The 27,193-nt window shown below is 38.8% G+C and overlaps 1 protein-coding gene and 1 pseudogene across 1 annotated transcript in view; both read right to left on the bottom strand.

Annotated features, from left to right (window-relative positions):
- The window catches only part of LOC105717688 (succinate-CoA ligase GDP/ADP-forming subunit alpha), a 40,686-nt gene that overhangs the window by 11,909 nt on the left and 1,584 nt on the right, over positions 1-27,193 (bottom strand). Inside the window, exons 2-5 of the mRNA XM_064371610.1 lie at positions 18,116-18,219; positions 8,138-8,254; positions 6,102-6,314; positions 5,902-5,959 (exon numbers count right to left, since the gene is read on the bottom strand). Coding sequence (XP_064227680.1) covers positions 5,902-5,959; positions 6,102-6,314; positions 8,138-8,254; positions 18,116-18,219 — 492 coding nt within the window. The remainder of the gene's footprint in view (positions 1-5,901; positions 5,960-6,101; positions 6,315-8,137; positions 8,255-18,115; positions 18,220-27,193) is intronic.
- Positions 13,139-17,321, bottom strand: LOC135272896 (adenylyl cyclase-associated protein 1-like; annotated as a pseudogene).

Below are 27,193 nucleotides of genomic sequence, written 5' to 3'. Positions count from 1 at the left end.
GGCCTGTGTGAAAGCACTTAATTTCACATCTGGATTAGGCGTGTGTTGAAGGAGGAGAGCCAGTGGGGGCCAGAAAGGAGTGACAGCTAGTTGTCTTCTCTTGTAGTTTACTATGCTTGGCTGAGCTTTCAAAAAGGTAATTTATTCAAAGCACAATATGTAATACTTTAGACAAACAGAAAAATCAATCCAGGTGTCCATGGTTTACTTTCCTTAAACTTCTGCCTTGCAGCAACTCTCAAGAACTCAGAAGACCCTTTTCTAACAATATGATCAACCTACTGGGGCAAATAGAATTCTTGTCAGCCTGGGACAAAAACCATAACCATAAGCTACCTCAACTTCCATACAGCAGGTTTACTTTTTTAAGCAAAGTGCTATGTCACCACTATCATTGTATATTAATGTGTACTAAGTTTGTGACCTATGCATAAACACACATATTCTTACTATGCATTTGGGCACACAACAACTTCAGGTTCTCCATACCAACCAGTCAAATTGAAAGAACACTGTGAATGTAACTCAGTCACTGCTAGACAGACCCCACAGAACACTGTCATATGGCTCTTTTAGATGCATTTCACTAGACAGTGACACCTATGTCCTCGATGATGCCTCACTTCATGTGGAACTCTGCTCTAACTCCCCAGCCCAGCACAGTCCCCAGCCTCCCTCTCCAGACTTGTTTCTTACTATTTCCCTACTGAGTGAAACTGGGTTAATCCTCATTGATATTTCATGCTCTCCTATCTTTTCACATTTGCTCTGCTTAAAATGGAGTGTTTCACCTCCACCATCTGACAAAACTTCTAATCATCCTTCAAGGTCCACATTAAATGCTACTTTCTCTTTGAGGTCTTTCCTGATCACCCCCAAAGAGAAATGAGATAAAATCTCTTTCTCTAAATCTCCTCAGTGCTTTTATAGCTTTTATATTTCCTATTGCCCTTATTACTAGGAAATAAGCAGAAGTTGTACCTTACCTACCACCGTGAAACCATAAGTCTTTTTTGGGTAGAAACAACTTCATTCATTGAATGGTTCACAATTAGACCTAATGTTACCATAAGACACAGTAGGAATGTCAGAGTAGGCAGATGGCCAGAAATGAGCAATCAGGAGAGCCCTGTGGAAAGTCCTGGAGGTGCTGCCCACTGATAGTCCACAAAAAGGCAATGGCTACATCGGCTACTTCTGGCCTGTGGTTGGGCTCCTCTGGCTCTGAAGGGGACTTACCAGGCCCTAGCTAGAGATAATCATGGTAGAGGCTTTCCCTGCTGACAAGCGTGTGCAATCCTCCAATAACTTGCCCTACAGTAGCCTTTTGTTCATTATAATAGTAAAAACCACACCCCGGGTAGAGATTTTAAATGCTAATGAGACCTGTGACGTGTATACTAGCATGTACAACTACAGAGCATGTGCACACAAGGAGGTCGCCTAAAACATGGCTGCAACTGACACCCCCTCCTGCCCGTTCATGAATAATCAGGCAAGATTTTCATAACGAGAGTCCCCCAGCATTAGCTGCTGCTGGCTCATCTTCTCTTTCGAGCAGTCTATTCTGAATCGTCTCTCAGGGTGTACTGTCTCTTTAAATAAACACTGCTACTACTATTTTTCCAGCTAGACCAGCCATAGCTGTTTTCCAGGTGGTCAGCCAACTGGTCAGCAGCTCCTCTCTTTAAATGTACTTTATCTTCCTTCAATAAACTCTGTTTACAGGGCTCATTGCTTGTCAACTCTTCTTGCTCCTGAGGTTAAGGCAGGTACTGATTCCAAATACTGAGGACAGAGGGAGGATCATGAAGAGAACACTACAGGTAATTTTTTTTTCTAGTGCTATAGCAAACACTACTAAGTTTGAGGTCACTTTTAGCTAATACTTTCAACACTGTTAAGAATTATATTAAAATCATAGTAATGCTTTTTAAAAAATAAAAATAATTTTACCAAAAGCAGAAGTCCTTAAAACCTGATCTAAAATACTGATTCTACCTAGCTTTAATGGGCAGTTATTTATATTTCCATTACAGAAAAACTGCCTTGGGATGGAACGAACACAAATTCTTTATTCAGAAGGCAGGACAGTGCCTCTGATCAACAGTTTAACATCTCTAAGGAGATGACCTGCTGGCCTGAGCCCTGCCCTTGAGTCTACCACATAACGTGGCCTTCTGCTACTGACACAGTAAAATGGAATAGTCCATCTTTAAAAGGCCCATAAGAAAAAAAGGAAAGGATAAATTTCAAGTTTTAATTTTTATCTGATAATCTTGGCTTGGCAAAATAACTACATAGTCAGGCTTGATCAACCAGCCTGAAATTTGAATATCTTGACCACACACTGATTCTCCAATTAAGAACAATGTTCTCCTACCACCTGGTTCAGTAAGAGACCACCAATGGTGCTTGAGATTCCATGGCAGCTACCTTCTTCACTAGACTATAATTTCCAATGGGTCAATAAATAAGTCTTCACAACCCCTATGTTTCCAGCTTAAAGCACAGTTCTAGGCACACAAGGTGCTCATATATGTTAATAAATGAGTTGAAACTGAAAACTCATCAATGGAGTAAGCCACTCTCTTAAGTGAAATTTAATTTCAATAGTTTTAAGATTATTCACTAACTGAACCCCAACGCATAACAAATGACAACCACCACAACTTCTACCCCCATATTTCTCATTTATCACTTTTTCCCCATTCTCAGTGCCTTTGTCCCATCCACATCCTCTGTCCTCAACACTGTCCCTCCCCGCTATGGGACATTTCATCACTGAGAAGGTTAGGTGGGTAATGCCTACCTACTTATGTAATGGTGCACTCCTATTAAAATCCCACATGATCACTTTAACATAAATATGAAAAAGTAAATTGCACATCCAGTAAAGTATTAGTACCTAGAATATATAAAACTAAAAACATAAAAAAGTTTATAAAACATAAAAAAAAGTTAAAAAAAGTTAAAAAAGTTAAAAAACATAAAAAAAACAAAACTAAACCATAAAAAAGTAAACAATCCAATTAGAACATAGGCAAAACCCAAGGTGGGGCACTTCACTGAAAAAGATAAACAGATGGCAAATAAATCTATAAAAAGATAATCTATGAAAAGATAATATCATTAGTCACTAGGCAAATACAAATTAAAAGTACAAAGAGTTATCACTGAACATTTACCATAATAGCTAAAATAAAAACACAGTGACACCATCAAATGCTGGCAAGACTGCAGAGAAACTGGATCACTATACACTGCTGGTAGAAATGTAAAACAGCACAGCCACACTGGATAGCAATTTAGCTGTTTCTTAAAAAACTAACATACAAGTATCATACAACCCAGCGACCATGCTCCTGGACATCTGTCCCCAAAAAATGAAGACAATGTTCACATAAAAACCAGTATACAAATGTTTATAGCAGCTGTACTTGTAATAGGCCAAAATGAAAAACAACCCAGATGTCTTTCAACAGGTGAATGGTTAAATAAACTGAAGTACATTCACACCATCAATACTCAGTAATAAAAAGAAACTATTGATGCATACAACAACCTGGATGAATCTCTAGAGACTTATTCTGACTATATAAACAGGCAATCCCAGAAGGCTACATTCTATATGATTCCACTTATATAACATTCTTGAAATGACAAAATTATATAATTGGAGAGCAGATTACTGTTTGTCAGGAATTGAGAAGGGGTTGGAAGCAGGAGGGAAGTGACTAGAAAAGGGTAACATGAAGGAAACTTGTGGTGATGGCAAAGTTTTCTGTATTGACTGCATCAATGTCAGCATCCCGTTTATGAAAATACTATAGTTTTGCAAGATGTTAGTCATTGGGCTAACTGAATAAAGAGTGATCTGTCTGTATTATTTCTTACAACTACACATGAATTTATAATTATCTCAATATAGGCAGTTTAATTAAAATTTTAAAACAGGACAGAAGAGTCAAGCATATGACATGTGGTTGAGAGTAACAAACTGTCTATCATAAAAGAAAAAATAACATGGTACAGTTAAATATTATCAATTTGGAATCCAATCACTTCCTTCAATAACACTCAATTAGCAGATATGCAATTTCATTAGCTTTTATTAACAAAAACTGGAAATCCATTACACTATTATACTGCTAGCGCATTACATTATATTCCATTTAGAAATAGCTAAAGGACTGAAAAATCCTTCTTCTCTTAACTCTCAACTTAAGGATCAGAAGTCAAGGAGGCTATTGAGACTATTAGCAATAGTACCAAAATAGGAATAGTTGGTACAAATAACCATCTTCCTCTCCTCATCCTCTCAAAAATCTTGCAGTGTCACATATTTTCTCTCTTTGAAAAAAAAGCCCTTTTTCAAAGGAATTAAAAGCAGTCTCCCAGAGGACTGTCTCATCAATGTGTTATGACCATGCACAAAGCCAATGTCTAAAGGACTTCCCTGAACTTCTCTTGATTTTCATTTTTTAGGTTTATGGGCACCTTAGAAAGGTGGGCTGTGATCAGAAAAGGAACTCAGCACAGAGCATTCCTTCCATGCTCGCCTTAAGACCATAGAAGTAACCTTCAAAACAGACCAAAGAATATAAGTAATATTCAAATATGCACAAGAGCATCAGTGAGGCCCCACTGGAATTCAGATGGCCTATGGAGCTCCCTGTAACCTCTCTCATGAAATTATCAAGTACTGCCACTGGCAGCAGGGCTGACAGCTCCAAGATACATTAGTAATAAAGAAAACTCATAACCTTTAACCGAATCCTGTAAACTGCACAACCGACACTCACCCATTATGACAATTACCCTTATTTATTATTGTTAGCCATGCTTTATAGATAGAGAAAAACACTGTAAATCATCTATTATGATTGAAAAACTGTATAGTTTAAAGTTTGGTGTAGAGTCTAAACACAAGCCTAATGTGGCTAACTTTGAAATGTTACCTTGGCTATTTCCTCGAGGAACTAACCAAGTAGCAATATAATTTTCCTATGATAGGCCATCTGATTTGCCTTTCTGATCACTGCCCTGCTTTCTGAGGTGCCCATGAACCTAAAACATTTTGAGAAAGTTTGTGATATCTAAAAGAGCAAGGTGATTATTGAGCAGGTATGTGAATGGCCTTATAAGCACAAGAAAACATGCTCTGCATCATTAGTCATCAGGGACACTCAAAACCACAAGAGATACCATTTTACTCCCAGTAGAATGGCTACATTTAAAAAGACTAACAATACTAAAATGTTTGTAAAGACATGGAGCAATTGAAACTCTCCTACATTAATAGTGAAAATATAAAATGATATAGTCACTTTGCAGAACTTAAAAAGTTGAGCATATTCGACTTATGTCCATACGAACATGACTTAGCAAGTCCATTCCTATGCATTTTCCCCAAGAGAAACAAAAATCTGTCCACAAAATGACCTGTACACAAATGTTGACCTAAGTCTTGTTCGTAAGGCTCAAACATGTAAACAACCCAAATGTTCATTAATGGGAAAATAAATAAACAAATCGTGGTATAATTATACAATAGAATACTACTTAGCAATAACTAAGTTATAATAGTTAACGAAATTAACTACTGATACATGCAAACACATGGAAGAATACACAGAATGCTGAGCAGGAAAAAAACATCTAAACTCCCACCGCCAAAGTCTTCACTGATTCTGTAGAACTGTAATGGCTTCTCAAAGAAACTTATTATACTTAGGATACAGAATTGATAGACTACAAAACTTCCCTGATAAATTCTACTCAAGTCAATTTAATTAAAATAAACTTGATTTGCAAAGTCACAAATTCTTTGTGAGTTTTGAGGGTTTAAGGCAAATAATTTTTTGTTTTAATCTATAAGAAAGTAACAAACAAACTCACCAATCCTTCCTTTTTTGTGAATATGACCAGGCATGATACCAATTTTACATTCTCCAGGCTGAAAGTAAATCATAGTTTCAGAAAAGTTGAAAAAAAAAAGTCACTCACAGGTCATACACACAAATATACTTGCATTCACTCAAAGCTGTTTAGCCTTGGGGGAGGCTTAATCTGGGTTTCTTTTTATGTTTTGCACTCACATTGATGACTCCAGGGCAGTTGGGCCCAATTAGCCTTGTCTTTCCCTGGTGCAGCAATTTGTGCTTAACTCGTACCATGTCCTGCTGTGGGATACCTTCAGTGATACACACAACCAAGGGAATTTCTGCCTCAACAGCTTCATTAATAGCAGCTGCAGCAAAAGGTGGAGGAACATAAATGACAGAAGCCGTTGCTCCTGTCTGTTCTTTGGCCTGAAACATTAACGATGAAGCACTTTATTATTGGTTAAATCATAAACATTATAAAATAAATTCAATACTATCATTTTAATAATGTCTTGGGGTAAAGAAAAGGACACTCCCCAAAGACATAGCATTCTTCCCATTCTCAAATTCACTACACTGTCAGAGTAGAGCAGAATTAAGCATAGCCCTTTGTCAGTCCCCTTTGAATGCCACTGTGAATTGAAAGCTTCTGTGACATCTCACTCTCTTAGACTATGGCATGTCAGTAAACCTAAAGGCATCCTGACAGTGAACAGAGTCAAAGGACGCCAAAATATCATCCACAAATGATGCCAGAGGTTAAAAATAATTTTTTAAAACTCTGTTCAAGATGATAATAGAGGGGGAGACAAAAAAATATTAAAACTAGTATGGAACCAAAAGAAGTCAAATCATGGGCACGTAGGTACTTTACTGAAAAGTAACTACAGTACGTAGTTCTCTACCTCTAAAGGCTACAAATACTGCCAGAAGCTAGACTGTGACAACAGCAAATGTTGTGCTAGGAAACCATATGGATGAAAGGTATCAACCCTACTCATTCAAAAATCTCTTTGTAAGAGCAGAATGGGTGAAAAATAAACAATATCGGTCAAAAAAAACTTACAGAATATTCCAAACACCACAACTATTTTTGTCATTATAACAAATGGATTGCTTAGCAACAAGACTTCCTTAAAAAAAAAAAAAAAAAGGCAAAAAAAAGGCTCATGACAAAAGAAAAGTTGACCTAGAGGAATTGTGAAAAAATATATCCTCTCTATATTTTGAAGTTATAAAATCAGCCATAGTAGAATTTAAGGCAGGAAGGACTTTAAATTTGTGCCTTAAAAAATGTAATGCTTTAAAATATACCTTAAAAATATGCATAAGAAGAGGGGAAGAATACATTTAAGGCTGATCAACACATCATCCCGAAAAACTAAGTTTATTTCTTAGATTTTTAAAATTAAATACCCAATAATTTACACTACAGTTTCTTTTAAATACTATTAGTTTTGTAAATATTCATATAAGAGTAAAAAGAGAGTGAAAGACTACACACTAAGCTTAAGTTAGCTCCCTACAGAGGCAAAATCTGAGACGTTGAAGACACTGTAAAATTTAACTTTACTTACCTTTTATACCATCTGAATTTTTAGAAAAAGCACATATCAGTTTTGTAACAAAGAAAGTTTAATTCAAAAATAATTTTTAAAGGTATTATTAAGAAATCCATAATTTGAGAATTTAGGACACTGTGATTTGTAAATATAACTCTACAATTTAGTTTCTTCACATGGGACCACTCTTTACTCTGAGCCATCCTAAGCCTGCCACTTATCAGCTGCCAGACCATGGGCAAGATCTTCAACCTCTTTGCACTAGTAACATCCTTACCTTTAAAATGAGGAGGATAACAGCACCTATTTCCAAGGGTTGTAGTGAGGCCTGAAAGGGGCAATCTGAATGAAACACCTAGCACAGTGCCTGCTGCATAGTCCCCACTAAGGAAGAATTAGGTGGTGGTTGCTGACATTTGTACTAACATACTGGAAGAAGAAAAGTAAGGCAATGATAAAAAGACAAACAGAAGCCTGGCCACAGCACTTCTTCCTTTAATAGCTGATGCATACCTAGAAACACAAATGACACACCAGTTTTGACGGCAATTCAAATTTCTCTAGGTTACTGAATTTTCAAACAGCAAGTAACTCTCCCAAAAGAAACACAATTAAGATCTCTACCCAAAGAATGCTAGCTCTTCCCTGGCTTTTCATGTCTTGCCAAACTCAGGTAGCATTAATTACCTCCTTCACGGTGTTAAAGACTGGTAAGCCCAGATGTGTCTGGCCTCCTTTCCCTGGAGTGGTTCCTCCAACAAGTTTGGTGCCATACTCCAATGCCTGCTGGCTGTGAAAGGTGCCCTGAGGGGAAAAAGCACAAGATCCATGAGAAACAGCAGACTGGAAAGCCCAAGAGAAGCAAAAGCAATCCTAGCAACTTAGGAAAAGAAAAACAAATAGGTTAACTGTTCCCAGACAGTAACTACAGGAAGCATGCCCATCTATTTACTAAACATAGTTTTGAAGCTTGAAGCAAAACAAGCCTCTGAAAAGCCAAAATAGCTATAAACAGGGGCCTCTTTGATGCCCTGTTTTCAAACTTGGCTGGTGATCAAAAGCTCCCTGTTTCTCAACTCCTCATGTGCTCACACTCCTCAAGTTTAAAATTCATGGTAGATCATTACCCTCCCACAACCACCTTGGCTTTCTCTCACTTCAACTTAAACATCTGGCAAAACCACAACCTGGGTTAAATCCAATTTGCCCCCTACTCTAAGCCTAGACATGTGCAGCCAAAAAGTGGCTAGAGGGGAAAAAAAAAAAAAGAAAAGAAAACATGTCAACTGGTCTCATTTTAAATTAATGATCACTCATCTTAAGTAAGCCTTTAATACTGCCCAGTCAACAACCTGTATTTCTCTATCCATTCACTTTTCCTCCTCAACCTCAGCATTACTGACATTTTGGAAGGATGATTCTTTCTTATGAGAGGTCGTCCAGTGCCTGGTAGGACATTTAGCAGCATCCCTGGGCTCCACCCATTAGATGCCAGTACCACACCCTCCTAATTGTCATAACCCCCTCCAGTTATGACAACCAAAAACAGCTTCAAGGATTGAAAGATTCTTTTTCACTAGGCTTCTGGGGCTCTACTTCCCCTGGTTTTCCTCTTCTCTTTCTCTCTCCTTAACTTCTCTTTTTCGTCTAAATTCATGCCCTTGGTGGTATCATCCCTTATCATAACAATACATCTCATCCATATGGTGACCCCTTCCACATACACAAAGACACATACACCCCACTTATCTAAGCCTTGAACGCCATACTCACATTGTCAACTGCCTACCTGATACCTCCACTTTGAGAACTAGCAGGCATCTCAAACTCAACATGTCCAAAACTGAGTTCCCAATCATTCCCCTCCATCTACCCCATCTCATTTAAAGACAATTTCACTCCTTACAGATCATCACATCAAAAATACCGAAGTCATCCTTAATTCTTCTCTTTTTCATATATCTCATATCAGATCCATTAGTAGGTCTTATTGCTCTATCTTCAAAGTAAAATCGACAACTCCTTCCCCTTCTACTGCTATCACATTGGTCTAAGTTACTTCAACCTTGATGCTTATTGGTCTTGCTCCCCTTCAATCTAATCTCCACAGCAGCCTGAGTGATCTGGTCAAAACATAAGATCACAGCACCCCTCTAATCAAATACTCTGATTGCTTTAGATTTCAGTCAAGTAAAAGCCAAACTCCATATACCGGTCTACAAGTTAATCTACAAGCTGTCTCCCCACATCAGAGTCACATACCTGCCTGCTCATTACTCTCCAGCCATGCTGGCCTTGCGGCTTACACACACAGCAGGCATATGCCTGCCTCATGGCCCCATTGTGCCCTCTGCATGGAAAATCATTCCCTAAAATATCCTCTTGGTTCACTCCCATGTCTCCTTTACATCTTAACTCAGATATCAGACCTTCCCTGACCACCTGATATAAAATCTCCTTCTCCTCCGTCCTAACCACCAGGACTACACACACTCCTCCTTTCCCTGGCTTATTTCTTTTTTTTTTTTTTTTAACTTTAAGTACATAAAGGTTGAGAGAGATCCAAGATGGCTGATCACTAGCAGCTCAGGCTCGTAGTTCCCAGTGAAAGCGCAGAGAACGAGAGGACGCCACACTTTCAGACGAATATTTGTTGCTCACGGACCAGGAGATCCCCAGCAGAGGAGCCCCACGTGTCGCCAGGGCGACTCTTGTGGCTGGCGCGGCGGTTTTGCTGGTGCCTTAGAGTGCCAGTTTTTGGTGCAGAGTCCGGAGATTTCCGGGCAGAAAAGCACCACCCATCTTAACACCGCTGTTTTGGCCAGCACAGTGGATTGCTCAGATTTCGGCGCTGGGAATCAACAAGTTGGACGTCTGCTCAGAGACCTAGTTAGAAAGTCGGTAATTACAAAGACAACAGACAGATAAATATATAATGAAGCGAAGAAATCAGCGTAAAAAGGCAGAGAATACTCAAAATCAGAATGCCTCTCCCTCTACAGGGGATCGCAATTCCTCATCAGTAACGGAACAAGGCTTAATAGATTACGAGTGTGTCCCAATAACAGAAGCAGGTTTCAAAACGTGGGTGATAAGAAACTTCTGTGAATTAAAAGAACTTGTTCTAACCCAATGCAAAGAAACTAAGAACTTTGAAAAAAGGTTTGACGAAATGTTAACGAGAATGGACAATTTAGAGAGGAATATAAGTGAATTGATGGAGCTGAAAAACACAACACGAGAACTTCGCGAAGCATGCACAAGTTTAAACAGTCGAATCGATCAAGTAGAAGAAAGGATATCAGAAGTCGAGAACCAGCTCAGTGAAATGAAATGAGAAGACAAGATTGGAGAAAAAAGGATGAAAAGGAATGAGCAAAGTCTCCAGGAAATATGGGACTATGTGAAAAGACCTAATTTACGTTTGATAGGTGTACCTGAATGTGATGAAGAGAATGAATCCAAGTTGGAAAATACTCTTCAGGATATCATTCAGGAAAACTTTCCCAACCTGGCAAGGCAGGGTAATATTCAACTCCAGGTAATACAGAGAACACCACAAAGATATTCTTCAAGAAGACCAACCCCAAGGCACATAATTGCCAGATTTATTAGGGTTGAAATGAAGGAGAAAATACTAAGGGCAGCCAGAGAGAAAGGTCAGGTTACCCATAAAGGGAAACCTATCAGACTTACAGCAGATCTCTCAGCAGAAACCCTACAAGCCAGAAAAGAGTGGGGACCAATATTTAACATCCTTAAAGAAAAGAACTTTCAACCCAGAATTTCCTATCCAGCCAAACTAAGCTTTATAATCGAAGGAAAAATTAAATCCTTTGCGAACAAATGAGTACTTAGAGAGTTCACCACCACCAGGCCTGCTTTACAAGAGCTTCGGAAAGAAGCACTATACATATAAAGGAACAACCAATATCGGCCTTTCCAAAAATATATCAAAAAGAAAAGAACATTAACACAATGAAAAATTTACACTAACTAATGGGCAAAACAGCCAGCTAGCATCAAATGCCAGTATTAAAGTTATATATATTCTAATTGGATAAAAAGCCAAAACCCATTGGTATGCTGCATCCAGACCCATCTCACATGCAACGACACACAAAGACTCAAAACAAAGAGAAGGAGGAAGATTTATCAACCAATCAGAGAGTAAAAATAAACAAATAAATAAAAAGCAGGAGATGCAATTCTCGCCTCTGATAAAGTAGCCTTTAAAGCAACAAAGAGCAAAAGAGGCAAAGAAGGACATTACATAATGGCAAAAGGATCAATGTAACAAGAAGAGCTAACGATTTTATAGATTAACGAGACAGAAAATTAACAAGGACATCCAGGACTTGAACTCAGACCCGGAACAAGTAAACTTAATAAACATTTATAGAACTCTCCACTTCAAATACATAAAACATACATTACCACCTCACACCTATTCCATAAGTGACTACATAATTGGAAGTAAATCACTCCTCAGTAATTGCATAGCATTTCATAGGTTTAAATGAAATATTGGTTGGCTGCTCATTTGTTATTTTCTTCCCTTATTCCTTCCTGTTTACATCAAGTATAATTATTGGTATAAAAGAGGTTTTCAATACCCATTACTAAAATGCATCCTAGCCTGGGCAAGAAAGCAATACTCCCATTCTCTCTCTCTCTTTCTCTTCCTTTTTCCTCTTCTTCTTTATTCTTTTTCTTTCTTTCAAAAAAAAAAAAAAGAAGAAAAATAAGTACATAAAGGTTTATTTCCACAGGCCTCAGGAAATGGGTAGAAATCACAGGACAATCTCTCTTCCACCAAAAAAAGTTGCACATTTTGGTAAGTGTTTGTCCTAGAGGGAAAAAACTGAACTTTACATTAGCAGTGCTGTGTAAGATTCTTATGTAAATCAAGACCTAAAACCAGCCTGCAATGGAGGTTTTAGTCCTCTGTTCAGGTGCTTGGATAGAAGCCATAGCTGATGAGCATGACAGGGAAAAGGAGACAGTGAAGACAGGTAACAGGCACCCAGCAGGCAAGGAGGATTCAGGAATGCCAGACTCCTCGGAATGGTGTGTTTTTTCTTTTTTTTTTTTTCTTTTAAGTCATCTCTGTAGAAGGTGCTGGGCAGGAATCCTAGAGAAAGGGTCCAAGACTTCTTTAACTGCTCTGGATGAAGGGCACTGCCACAGCATGGTTGAGGCAGACCCAGGATGGAATAGAGAATAAAAGGAATGCTTATAGGGAACAATTTTGTGTGGAATGCTAGATGGCCAAGCCTCAGCCTTTGGTCCAGTGCAACCCTTGCCTCACTTGTCAACAGTAAAAAATTCATTTGATTAGAAGAACCATCTGGAAACACACCAGCTTCTGCTATCTTCACTCTCATTGTTAGAAAAAGATTAACCAGTGTGAACATTCTGATCTGTTAATTCCTGGGACTGTTTTCTTCTCAATGGACTGTTTGTTGGTAGGATAATGCCCAAAAACTCAAAGCTGAAATGCATCATCAGTCCTGGTTGGCAGTTCCTTAAGAATGGACTGGTGGCATGGTTGAGCTGATATGGAAAAGCTGCACCTTCCTGCGGAAGATCAACTGACCAGCTATCCCACCCCAAATCTCAGCCTGAGGTATATTTCAGTGAAGGCAGGCAGTTGTGCTTCTCAGAGCAGAGAAGCAGTTTTAAGAGCAGAAAAGGTAGAGAAAATCTAGAAAAGAACCGTCTTGATACAGATTTATCCCATGGTGTGAAGGGAGGGCAAAGAACGCAGTGGCACTTCACTTATCCAGCAATTTCTGTCACTGTGGTGACCAACTTCTGCCCATTCCTAGGGTCTTGAACTGCTCAGGAACTGGGAATTCATTAAAGCCACTGCCTTCTGTAGGAATGAGGACGTTCTTCTCAGAAGATTTGGCAGTGACTGTTTCACAATCCAGGGAATTCTTGCTCAGGTAAGCATGGCAGCCATCTCTTTTGTCGATGGAAATGGTTGGCACTTTACCCATTACCTGAACTTTGACATCCCTACTGTTGATTATCTCCACAATGCCCACTACGTCATCGAATACCAGGCCAAGTTTCTTAGAGTTATCTACTGCAATGGAGTTAATTTTGCCCTTGATTTGCAACGTCGTGTTGACACACTTGTAAATGTAAGCCACCTGTTTCAGCTCTGTGTCATCAATCACCAGGTTGGAAACATTTTCCTGATTTTCCACTCTCCATTTCTTGCCCTCCAGTTCAAGTACACCTGGCTCCTTCTTTGTGACTGGTTTGGGGTTTGGGTGCAGAGAATGGCTTGGGGCCAGTGTGTACTGGACCACTCTGAGTCTTCAAGGCAGGGTTCTTGTGAGTCTTCACGTCATCAGACACGTGTTTCAGGGCATGTGTGATGCTCTCCCCCTGATTAATCTGCGCAAACAGTGCTGAGTGGGAAGCAGACTCATCTGAACCTGAACTGGTAGAGACTGGCGGAGGAGGGGGCCTGGTGGAGGGGAAGGAGGATCTGATCCAGCAGAGAGTCCAGAAGGCAGTCCACTCAGTTCTTTTGCCACAGGCCCCATTTTGTTCCATGCCAGTCCAGTGGTATGGAACTCCTTAATGTAAGCCTGCAGCTCTGTCCATATACTTGAATAAGCTTTGACCCAGTCTACATGCTTCTTATTCACATCTTTGTACTCTTTGAGGACTCAGTTTGTATAAAACATGGCAGCATCATTCATTTCTTTCACATAAGGGCCAGGCTTGGGAGCCACAGCAACCCAGCCCAGGGCCTGGATGCTTTCGCTGACAGCTGACAGGCGATTAAACAACTTGCTGCCTCAGTTCTTCTCCCGAAAGATTATCACTTCTTTGATCTGCTCTGAGATGGGTGCCAACAAATCGGAAAGCTTGTTATCTGCTGGCTGTTGACACTGAGAAGCTGTAACCAAGAGAGCTCGCTCCAACTTCAAACCTGTGTGGACCATCTCCGCATGTTTCTGCACGTCTCCCCCAATCTCTTTACTGATCTTCAAGTACTCTGTCACAGGACCAGCAAGCAGCAAGTCAAATGCCTGCACATAGGGAGCTGCTCCTGCTTTTGAAGGACAGTCTCCATACCCACAGTGCATGTCAGAGGTATGGGATACTGCCTCCAGGTGGCCCACTGCCCTCTCCAATCTTTCTACCAGATTTTGCATGTCATTCATAATGTACCACCTCCAGACTTCGATCAGCCACTCTCCACTCCTGGCAAGAACCGCCCAACTATCTCCCTGGCTTATTTCTTCCACAGCAATTGTACTCTCTAACATACCACATAATCTACTCATTGATTTTGTTGATACATTCCACCCACCACCACTAAAATGTGAATTCCATGAAGACAGTGATTTATGTCTTTGTTCATTGCAATATGACACCTAAATCAACATACAGTAGGTATTCAATAAATAGTTGTTGAAAAATGAATGAATCTATGTGGTCATTCAAAATGTGGTTCCAACTATTGACATTCTATTAAAGGAATAAAAATTAGGGCCTTAAGAAGGACTTCAGAAATTTTCTGATTGAAATTCTATTTCAAAATAGGAAACTTGGCCCCAAGCATGTTAATTAATTTGTCTAAAGTCAGGAACAGAGTTTTGAAAGAACCACAGGCCAGTGTTCTCTCTCTTAAAACAGTGCTATTCAAAGTATAGTATGCAGACTCTTGCTGCTCTGCAATGAGGTAAGAGGAAAAAGAAAAAGAAAACAAAAAAAAGGAAGGAAGGAAGGGAGAGAGAGGGGAAAAATCTAATTTTAAAAAAAGTAAAAATGTTTGCAAATATAGCAGTACGACATTGCTACAGCTTTTACTGTACTTTATAAAAATATTGATCCATATTAGACTGAAAATTTAAAACAAACACCCACATGGGTTTTTTGCTATAGACACTGAGAAGCATTGCCCTAGACTACACTGCCAGGTAAATTCAAAAGCACCAAATTTTAATCACAAAGTAGTGCTATACAGGAATAACACATCTATTCAAAATAAGCTTATTTTCCTTAGTTTTACCATTATCACCAGCCAGTATACAATTAGGAATAGGAATAATTTTAGCAACTTATAAAGCCAGTGTAAGAAACAAGATGGCACCCAATGGAAATCTGCATTGCTGAAACCTACCCTAAAATACAAGGATTTTTCATTTGTTATGTGAAATAACGTGTGTACAGAGAAAACAAACTAATAAGACAATATGCAGATTTACTGTGGAAGTAAGCTATAAATTTCAGACCTCATCAGTAAGTCTATAATGAATCTGAATCAACAAACCTAACTTTAGGGAATTAACACTCACTTACTTTAAAAACAAAAACAAGGAGAGTGAATGAGAAACAATATAAATGCAAGTAGCTGAAAAACACTAAAACTACCCTTGGATTTAAATATTTAGGCAAACCATCACCTAATTTAGAATATGGAGACAGTTCTCAATAGTGCTTACACCATGGGCAATGGTTCTTATAAAAAAGCCCACAGCTTAAAATGTCACAGGATCATATAATATTTTGCAAACAGAAAAATAAAATTATATATAATAAATTTATGTGGGGAATTTGGGTTAATCAAACATCTTCTGATTATATGCTAATAATATTAATATATAACAAAAAACAAGCTAAATATAACATCAATTGGGAAGGGGATGATAGAACACACTTCAAATCTTGGATGAAGATCTTCTTTCCTTAGAATGTATATAACGGAGGTGACATACATATAAGACATTTGGCCATCAGAATAAACCTTTTTTTCTTGAGGCAGGGTCTCACTCTGTCATCCCAGTTGGTGTTAAGTGGTTCAATCATGATTCACTGCACCCTCAACCTTCTCAACTCAAGTGATCCTTCCACCTCAGTCTCCAGAATAGCTGGAACCACAGGCATGCGCCACCATGCCCAGCTAATTTTCCTATTTTTTTTTTTTTTTTAGAGATGGGGTCTCACCATATTGCCCAGGCTGGTCTCAAACTCCTGGGTTCAAGCAGTCCTGCTGCTCTGGCCCCACAAAGTGCTAGGATTACAGGTGTGGGCCACCACACCCAGCCATTTTTACCAGGAACAAAATTTCAGGGTTTAGTGGGTGCTTCATTTTTTGTTATTGGTAGATTTTTTTTTAAGGTTATAGAGGAATGGAAGAAGAAAAAGAAGAAAAGTCCACTGCAACACATTTGTGGGCTCAGTTATTTCAGAAAAAAAGTAAAAAAGCAAAAGAACCATTTTATATGAAACAACCTGCTAAATGCAGTCTACAAGATTTGGCCCACTACCTGGTTTTGTAAATTAAGTTTTATTGGAACACACCCAGGCCCATTCATTGACATTATTTTCTATGGCTGCTTTTGCTGTTATAATGCTTTTGAGTAGCTGTAACAGAGACTGTATGACCCACTAAACTTAAAATGTTTACAAACTGGTCTTTTGCAGAATAAGTTTAGTCACCTCTGCTCTAGATTACCAAAACACTGAAGAATTGACTTGACAATTCTTTTAATTACAGAAAAATCATTAACCTTAAATTACAAAAAAAATTATTGACTGCTTTCATCTTGCCATATCTCCTTTAATAATAAAGAAAGGGATACTTTGGGTTAAGACACTTAGAGTATAGAGATTATACTCTAATTGATTTGGTAGTACTTCCTCATTTTAAAAAATTCTGCACATCTACTATGCTGGAAATATAAATCTGCTCCAATGTTTTAAAGTTCGATTTAGCTATGAAAATTTTAAATACACAGACCATATGACATCCAATTTTACTTTTAGGTATCTATTTTATAGATATATACATTATATATATTATATGCTGGATAACATTATATAAGTACAGTTCTGTATAATAAACACTACAAAACACATATTATATAAATACGTTTGTACGCACAAGAAAAATATCTGAAAGGATACATGCCAATTTATTAACAGAAGGAATTCCTGGGGAGTAGAAAGGTAGGAAAATGGAAAGGAGATTCTTAGGTGGCATTTTATTACAGAATCACATCACAGATATATTTTCACTTATACAAAATCTATGATGTGAACAGGAAAGAAGATGAGACAATGAATATAAATAAATGAGAATAAATTAAAACACTTCAGGGAATTTTGCCTGGTAGTCCCAATCATGGTCCCAGAGAGAGTGTAAGTTGGGAAAAGTCAGTGGTCTGGTTCTTCTGCTTGTCTCATTATCCAAGAGACTCTGTGGGTTTGAGCATTTCTCCACACTGAATATGGAGATTCTGTATTTAACAATATGTTTTTTTGTTTGTTTGTCTGTACACAACCTAAACACAAGAATCTAGTTTACCTAGTGCTCAAAGAAACAGTAATCTGTTTCAACGTTATAGGAAAACCAAGTGTCGTATTTGCTGAAAGAAAGTATGTGGGCCTCCAATACAATATAGTCCTAGTAAGCTTGCAATATACTCCTTCGCAAAGTAAGTTTAAATGCAATTTTTATGTTATAGGCTGACAATAGCAACTAATCTCCTCCTGAGATACAAATCCATTGCTGTACAGTATATTTTTCTGCAACAATCTGATATATTATTTTTGTGATATTAAAAATAAAAAAATAGTTAATTTGTTATATCTGTAGTCTACATTTGAAAATAAAAATCTAGATACACATACCTGTTTGCCAGTGAAACCCTGGCAAATAATCTTTGTATTTTTATCAACGTAGAGATGTTTCCGAGAAGCTGTATAGGAACAATGCCGAATTCCATTCTGTGGCACTAAGAGGTGAAAAAAAAAAAAAAAATGACACATTATAATTTTTCTAAACTTTGCACCATAATTCAACTTGATCACAAGAAAACATCCTGTAATGCACAAGCTATCTTGTGATCACGGCAAACCTAAATGCCACCTTTTATAAGACACAGAGACCACAGAAATAAGTTAGAAAAACAAACAAAAAAAGACATTGTTCCATTCTCCAGGATCCCCTCTTTATCAAGAACCATGATCTTGTTGTTTTTTCTGAACTGAGAAAGAAAAAGCTAAAGTTTATCATTTTTATTTCCTAGAAAAAAAAAAACTGGGGCTCAAAGATAAATGGTTTAAATTAAATCCAGGGACTGAAAACTGTCACCCCCATTAATAATGTTTACTAAACAGCCACGTGGTTTCCCATTTGGCCCAAATTTTTAAAGCCTAATACCTTTAAATAGGTAAGCTAAGAGGCAAACTTTGTCAGGAATACAAGTAAAAATCGCTCAGCAACTCATTCTCTAGTACAAACAACATATTAAATGTTAAGTCATAGAATAAAACTTACCTAAAATACAATCCAAAATCACTTAATCTCTTCTGATATGGACTCACATATAAAAGAAACAGAGATAAAATAAATAGGAAAGTAGACAAGAGAAGCAGCAGCTTGTGAAAAAAAAAAGACCTAGGTTGAGAAATCTAAGTAGTTACTACAACCAGCTCCCCAAATTTCAAAAAGCAGTAGGAAGAACATAGATGACAAAATTGTGGACTACTTTCTAAACCTCTAACTATCAATGTGCCTTTTCTGTGACCCATCCCTGGCCCCTTCGAAGTAGCCAGGACTTCTACCTATCATTGTGGTCGTACATGAAGCAAGTCTAAGAACAGAACATAAGGTGTAATCTCTATTGAACAAAAAAAAAGAACATGTTGTCATGTATTTGCCCAGAGTCCACTCCATGCTTTCTGCCTTAAATCATTGCCTCCTGTCCACCTAAGTCCTGACCTCACACTCCATAACTGAAAGAGCAACAAGATCTGCTTTTGGCAGAAGTATTTGGAATCCCTTATATCTCCAGGAAGGACACAGGTTCAGATTTAGCCCTTACCACCTGGGTAGCATATCGTGCACACAAAGAACTGCTAGGTAACAGACAGCTTTCTCAGACTGGACTGTGCTCAACAAGGGGCCATTAGAGAGCTTTGCAGGTCAAGGTCTGGCATAGCAGTCATAGCTAAGCATTTGACTCTAGGCTAGTGGACACAGCAGGGATTTGTGGCCTGAGACCATGGCCCTACTGAGCTATGCAGCACAGCCCACCCTCACCAGTGCTGTCATGTGAGACCCATTCTTGCCCTTGGCTCCTACTTCTCCCAGATGAACACCTACAACCATGATATTTGTATAGAAGCTACACCCTTTCCTACCCTGCTACAATTCCTGACTAGTGGCAGAATCGGCTTTACCAGTCCCTCCCATTCCTGGAATCTTCAACGAATGGTCATATCATATCATAGTTTTCAGACACGAAGGTAGAAGATTTGATTATAAGATCAGATGTTATGATCAGGATATCTGGAGTACCTACTTGTTAAAACAAAATACTTTTTGTAGGTAAAGTTTGGTTCTCTACAAGTATTCTTATACTCACTAACTTAACAAAGATCAGACAATTCTCTTCTCCTTCCATAGGAGACATCACCCTGAGAAAAGACAGGTCTGTCTGTATCCCTAAAGCACAGCTACAATAACAGACCAATGAAGATCTCTACTTTCTCATAGTAACTCCAGAACTCCTGGATCAATTCTATGGAGCTCAAGATGTTACAACATCAGATCTTTGGTGCTCATAAAAAGTATATCAGAAGTGTGATAAACAGCAGCTCACCTCCTAATCCCCTGGCCTTTTAATATTACTCAGCCAGTGCAATGCCCCTGAGAACCTACAGCATCTAATTAAGTAAATCTTGGAAAACTATAATGCATAGATGTAGATGTGTGTGATCTACCCATCTACAGGCCTAAGCTCATACAGATCCACTTCTAGATAAGCTAGAACTAATAGACTATTACCATCTTAGAGGCTCATGCATGTGTGATCTCCCCATCCATGCACCAGGCTTAAGCTCATATGGACCCACTTCCAGATGAGCTGGAACTAATAGACTATTATCATCTCAGAGGCAAATCCAAAATATGTATTCAAAGGCAAGGAGTGAAATTCTTGATCACATTCCATCCTGACAAGAAACCTGTCTGATGCCAGACAAGGTTATCATCTGGTATTGAAATGTGAGTTCATTCATTTATTCAGTCAACATTTAGGGAGCACCTATACCACCATAATGTCACATAATGCCAGGTGCTAAGGATAAAGTGATGAATGACAGTATCTCAGTCCTCAAAGAACTCACAATCTATCTGAACTGATATAAAAGTGGGCCACAACTGCATGGTGTGTAAAGTACCAAAATAAGAAAAAGCCTTGGGCATTTGGGATCCCTGTTCAAGGTAGAGAAGTCTATGTATGTGTGAGAGGTGGGAGGGTGGAGTTAAGGAATGAATCCCTCATTGAGATTACCTCCAAATTGAAACCTAGGCTATCAGTAGTTCACTCCTAAAACCCCATATAAGTTCACCTCCAAGCTCCTAAAGAAAGGAAAGAGATTCATTCAGCTTCTGGGCCACTGTTACGACCTCTCCTCAGTTAAAAACTCTCTTCACTTCTGCCCCAGCCCTGGCCCATGCTACCTAACTTGAGCCCATATCACCTAAACTGATAGCTGCCCCTGCACAGTAGGAATTAACTTGTCACAGGAGATCCAGACAAGGAATTATGGACCATCATATGCTTCCTTTTCTAGAATACTGCTCTAAGATATGTTAGGCTAGCCAAAGGAGGAATGCCGGCAATCAGAGCAGCCTCTAAAACCCAGCGGAAAACCTTAAAGAGCCCAGCAAGCCATGATGGTATAACATAATCACCACAAATGCCTTTTGAATCCCAGAAACTCAATCTACACCAGAAGATTAACCCACGCCACCCCAGGTTCTTTATACCAAGCATGCTCTCCAACCTGTCATGGCTGTAAGGAGGACCTAAAGGCGAGTTGTGTTATAATACTCCTCACCTTAATTTCTGACTCCTCAACAGCTTGAGGTAACACAATCCAGAAAGAACCAACTCTCAGTCACCTGCCACTCCATGCTACCATGACATACCTAAAAACTGGTGGATCTATTTCAAGCAATACTGTTATCAAATCAATGATAAGTTTTACTACTGCTGACATCATAGAATGAAGAAAATTCTTTGTTGCCGTGTTTGCATTCAAATGGAAATAATGCAAAATATGCTTACATTCCAAGTAAAACTCACCAAATTTTAAATCACTCTCATTCTCCTTATTCTTCCCCACCTTAAATAATTTAAGGCCCAGAATTTCAGGCTGGAGATTTCCCACAAAAGCAGCCTCCCCACATCTCCACTACTGCAGTTCTTCACCTTTCCTCCTAGAACCCTTCCGCTACTCTCCTTAATTTGGGCTGGTGAAGAGAGCAAACCTCTAGCTGCTGTAAATACTAAATCAAACTGATTCTACACTTTCCCTAATTAATTTCTTTTCTACCCAAATTATCAATGAAGTACCTTAAGCAATTAAAAATAGCCTACTCCACTTCTGCTCAAGAATGCAAAGTAGTTCACAGTGCAAATCTTCCACTGTCCACTGCTTAACCAAAGTAGTTCACAGTGCAAATCTTCCACTGTCACTGCTTAATCATATTTTGGTTTTAACTACAAACCTGATCTCTGTGACAAAGCCACCAAATTACTAGGGTGAGTGATTTCCTAAAGTGAAATTTAGAACACAAGGCATACATTAGTGGCCAAACAATCTTACAAATATCTCTTACATTTCAATTAAAGATTTAATGTCCTCAACTTCTTGAGAATTTTGCTTACATTAATCCATATAAATTAACATTTAAGTAGAACATTACATCAGGAATTCCTAAATCTTCACATGATATACACGATTTATGAACATAATGGGGAACTTTAAAAAGGATCCAAGATTAAGTAGAATAGAAGCTACGAACACTTTCATGTGGTATATAATAAATACCATCACATAGTATATTACTGAATGCATACATATTCTTACTCTTTTTACCACATTATTTCTTTTTTTTTTTTTTTTTTGAGACGGAGTTTCGCTCTTGTTACCCAGGCTGGAGTGCAATAGCATGATCTCGGCTCACCGCAACCTCCACCTCCTGGGTTCAGGCAATTCTCCTGCCTCAGCCTCCTGAGTAGCTAGGATTACAGGCACGTGCCACTATGCCCAGCTAATTTTTTTGTATTTTTAGTAGAGACGGGGTTTCACCATGTTGACCAGGATGGTCTCGATCTCTTGACCTCGTGATCCGCCCGCCTCGGCCTCCCAAAGTGCTGGGATTACAGGCTTGAGCCACCGTGCCTGGCCTACCACATTATTTCTAAGTAAAATTGTCTAAGGTTAAATTTACTTCAAGATTATTTCAAGTACCATCTAAATACTTTTAGGACTGCTAACTGTAAACTCCATGAGTGTCAGGACCATGTCTTACTCATCTTGATGCGGTATATGGTCAGTGCCTTATACACAGCAGGTGCATGGGAAACATTTCACTGAATTCCAGGACAAGAAACTGGGTCTCCAAAAGAAACACTTATACCAAGTTACTATGATAAGGTCCATCTCTTTTTCAGTGAGTTGGAAAAAGGCAATCTTGAACTCCCATGTATCAGGAAAGAGAGAAAAGAACTCTGTATCTATTTTTGTACATATAAAAATCATAGGTTTCTCTAAAATTCATATTGGGACTGCATAGAAGTTCAGCCCTAAAATGCTGCTGGTGCCCAAAGCTACATTAATCTAGTACAAATGCCTTGCTAACATTTTTTAAATAAATGAAACCCAAAGAAAATAATACAAATTGACTCTTTCCCTACATGAAAAAAGAAAGCATTCAGACAGAGTAAAACACACTACAGGCAGAGTTAAAGGCAGTGACAGACCAGGGGAGTGTTTTCATAACATTTAACAGACAAGGAATTAACCTGGGCAACATGGAGAGCCAACAAAAAGAGGAGCACAAAGCCTAAGAGAAAAACTGATAAAGGCCATGAACAAGAAACACAATGGATGACAAACTGCAAATCAATATGTGACAAGATGCCTAGCTTTACTAATAATAAGAAAATACGTATTATTTTATTTTATTTTATTTTATTTTAGATGGGAGTCTCACTCTGTCACCCTGTCACCCAGGCTGGAGTGCAGTGGCATGATCCCAGCCCACTGCAACCTCCATCTTCCAGGTGCAAGCGATTCTCCTGCCTTAGCTTCCCGAGTAGCTGGGACTACAGGCCCGCACCACCAAACCTGGCTAATTTTTTTTGTATTTTTAACAGAGACAGGTTTTCACCACGTTGGCCAGGCTGGTCTTGAACTCCTGACCTCAAGTGATCCGCCTGCCTCAGCCTCCCAAAGTGTTGGGATTACAGGCATGAGCCACCACGCCTGGTTGATAAGTATTTTAAATAAAATATTAGAGCAAGAAAGGTGAGGTTGGCCACCAGGAATAATTTCTGATGGCGAATGCTATAGTTGCCACATCCTAGACCACCTCCTTCTCTTCTGATTCTTAGAAATTGTCCAGCTTAGCCTTGGGACTGTGTCCCCAGGAGCAGCTGAGAACATCATCCCAGGAATCAGACAGGCCTGGTCTTGAGTTTATGCTCTGCCTTTCACCAGCCACATAACCCAGGGCGTATCTTTTGATCTCCCTTAGTCTTAGTCTTCCCATCTATAAGTGGAATAACAACTGCCCCCAGGAGACTGTGATGTTAATAAGAAATCACTCCTTAAACTGGCACCAGGTAGCACAGTGTCTGGTATACTCCCAAAACTGGGTTTACAACCCACATGAACACAAAGGCAAATCTCTCCCTAAAGAGAAAGGAAAAAATGTTATTTTAAAATCAAGTAAGTCTAGCCAAAAATGTTTTCTATATGCCCCTGTGCGCATCTTATATATATTTATAAACATACTAATCCATGTCTACATATAATGTGCAGTATGCACAAATATACTTCTAAGTTTTTAACATATAATACATTTGTAAAGGTGCAGCCCTCACTATAAAACAGGGACAATAATAGTATATACTTCATAGGCTGATGAGAGAATTAAATGAGTTAGTAATATATAAAGCATTTAAAACAGTGCCTGGGATAGAGCAAGTGTTATATCCCTAAGAGTTGTTTTATTATCATTATTATTACCGATGCAGAATGAGTAGACCAAACTGCTTTGAGATGTTCACTGTGACAGGCTATCTACCGGGTGCTAGGGATTCACAGGTGAACAAGACAGGCTCAGGCCCTACCCACATGAAGTTTCCTGCCCTGTAAAAGAGCTAAACATTACACAAAGAAAAACAAAACTACCAAAAGTACAAACTGTAGTAAAGACAATGAAGCAAAGAGACTGAGTAACCTGAGAGAGATGCGTTTTCAACAGGGATGATAGATTTGTACCTGTCAGCCACATACTGGTCCTCTTCACCACAGATAGTAACCACATCATTTATAAGATGGCTGGTAGGATAAAGGATACAAGCTATGGCCAAAGAGCACCTGCCCAGGTGGGACTCAAACCATGGCCTTATATTACCAGTACCATGTTCCTAACCAATGACCCGAGACTCTATTCATAAAATACTCAATACTCCTTCAACTCACCTCTCAAACTGTGTCCCTGATAAACATTTATTCATGTACGTACTCATGAATTTAACAAATGTACATGTATTAACCATAGGTATTATGCATATGTAAGACACAGGCTATTGTAGTCTATACCTACAGGACCTTATAATACTGCAGAGTAGCTAGCAGTCACTTACCAACAAACCCCAAACAACCCACTATTCAAATGTGAAATTATATATTCATTTAATATTGACTTATGGGTGAAGTTAATAAGCTGTAAGTACCATATTTCATCAAATATAAAATATCATTGATTTTTAAGAAGTACTATTAATTACTGGTAACAAAGAAAAAATGAAGTGGGCGGATCACCTGAGGTTGGGAGTTCGAGACCAGCCTGACCAACATGGAGAAACCGCGTCTCTACTAAAATTTAAAATTAGGCAGGCATGGTGGCACATGCCTATAATCCCAGCTACTCAGGAGGCTGAGGCAGGAGAATCGCTTGAACCTGGAAGGTGGAGGTTGCAGTGAGCCGAGATTGCGCCATTGTACTCCAGCCTGCGCAACAAGAGCAAAACTCTGTCTCAAAAAAAACACCAAGATATCAATAATAAGACACATCCTAATGTAAGAAATGTTATAATGTAAAAAATGTGGGTCTATGGCATGGCAGTCCCTTGATGAAATTGTTGCCCTGTACTTCAGAGAAATTGTTTTTAACATTCCAATTACGTTTCTATGAAAAAACAAATTTGATGTCAGAAAATCAAATCTCATGGCTACATTGGTACATCTGAATCAAGGCTATTTTGTATTTCTGAAATAAACATTTGATTCTTAGATGCAATGGCAACAGATACTAGTATTCAAAACATCACTGCTGAGGATCTCCTTTTCCAAACTACACTTTAAATGCTCTCTGATTCTAAAAACAGGCCTACACACTTAGCAAACACGGGGAAAAGGAAGGCAGCATCTTTGAATAGGATAGTCACCTTCTCAACACACCACTGAGACTGCCAAAAAAAATCAGAGCTTCGAAAAAAGAAGCTGAAAATATCACACGGTACATGCTGATGGAACGGATACTGCAAAGACAGACGACCTGGGTGCTAGGGCCCCTTCTGATACTGGCTGGAAACTTTCTGGATTTCCTCATCTGCCATACAAAGGTATGGGACCAGTAGGGTTTTAAGGTTTACTTTCTGGCATTAAAATACCATAATTCTGAGGTTCAAAAATACTAGCTCTTATTCCCTATTTATTCTAAAAGACTCAAGTTACAGAAACTACTGACCAGTTTTAAAAAGACTTTTAAACTTCACTTCACTATTTCAACTTCAAGGGTGCTTATGAAATCCTTAACTTCCTCATGGAAGAAATCTGTCTCATTTTTTTCATTGTATTTTCTCTCTCCATTTCAACTGGATCCTTTTCCTTTTTTCATAAGCTATAAAACAGATTTTGTTTCTTTCCTTCCAACAGGGCTCTGGAAGTCCTCTAGCAGTGCTCCTCTGAGTTTCTTTGCTGCTGCTAACTCTAATCAATATTTCAACTCTATGACCTTCAGCAAGTAATGTACCATAAGTTGAAACTTAACAGAGGGAACAAAATTCCCTAACAGCTGTAGCTCTATTAGCTTCACAGCCTAAATAATTTATGGCCCCTTTAAACAAAGTTTGCAAGATGATGTTGTGGCTGCTATATTTCTTGTGGAAGTGAAAATGGGCTCAGAAATGTGGCATGGGAAAGAGGAATTAGAGGTTTGTGAATTTAGAGGTGTTTATACATTAAACATTGCTGTTTGTAACCCCTCTAAATATAGAATATACCTTGGTTTAGATTTCAGACCCTTAATAACAAGTTAATCACGTGACTTGGATAATTCAAGCCCACTCCAGTAACAAAACTAAACCAGATGGTCACTTTAAGACCAAATGGTTCTGGGAGTCTAGGAAGAACGAACTTCCAGTTCTATGGGAAGAGGATTGAGAGTACTGCCAAAGGTGGAGTAAGGAAGTAGATCTTTTAGACACTCTTCCTTTCTCCTCAAGATTCTTCTACGCAGCAGACCTACCTGAAGCTAGGATCTTTCAGAACCTCAGACTAGCAAGACCACAGAAGAGACAGACACAGGTGGACAACTTCTTCCTGGGGTTTCCCAACACAGTGGCTGTGCTGCACATCTGGTCTTCTACATTCTAACCTAGTCTCTATTCAAATTAA

The sequence above is a fragment of the Aotus nancymaae genome, unplaced genomic scaffold (genome assembly GCF_030222135.1).
Source record: "Aotus nancymaae isolate 86718 unplaced genomic scaffold, 86718_ANA_hifiasm-v0.15.2.pri h1tg000141l, whole genome shotgun sequence".
Lineage (NCBI taxonomy): Eukaryota > Metazoa > Chordata > Mammalia > Primates > Aotidae > Aotus > Aotus nancymaae.
The sequence above is the reverse complement of the archived record's forward strand: the minus strand, read 5'-3'. Positions and strand labels throughout refer to the sequence as shown.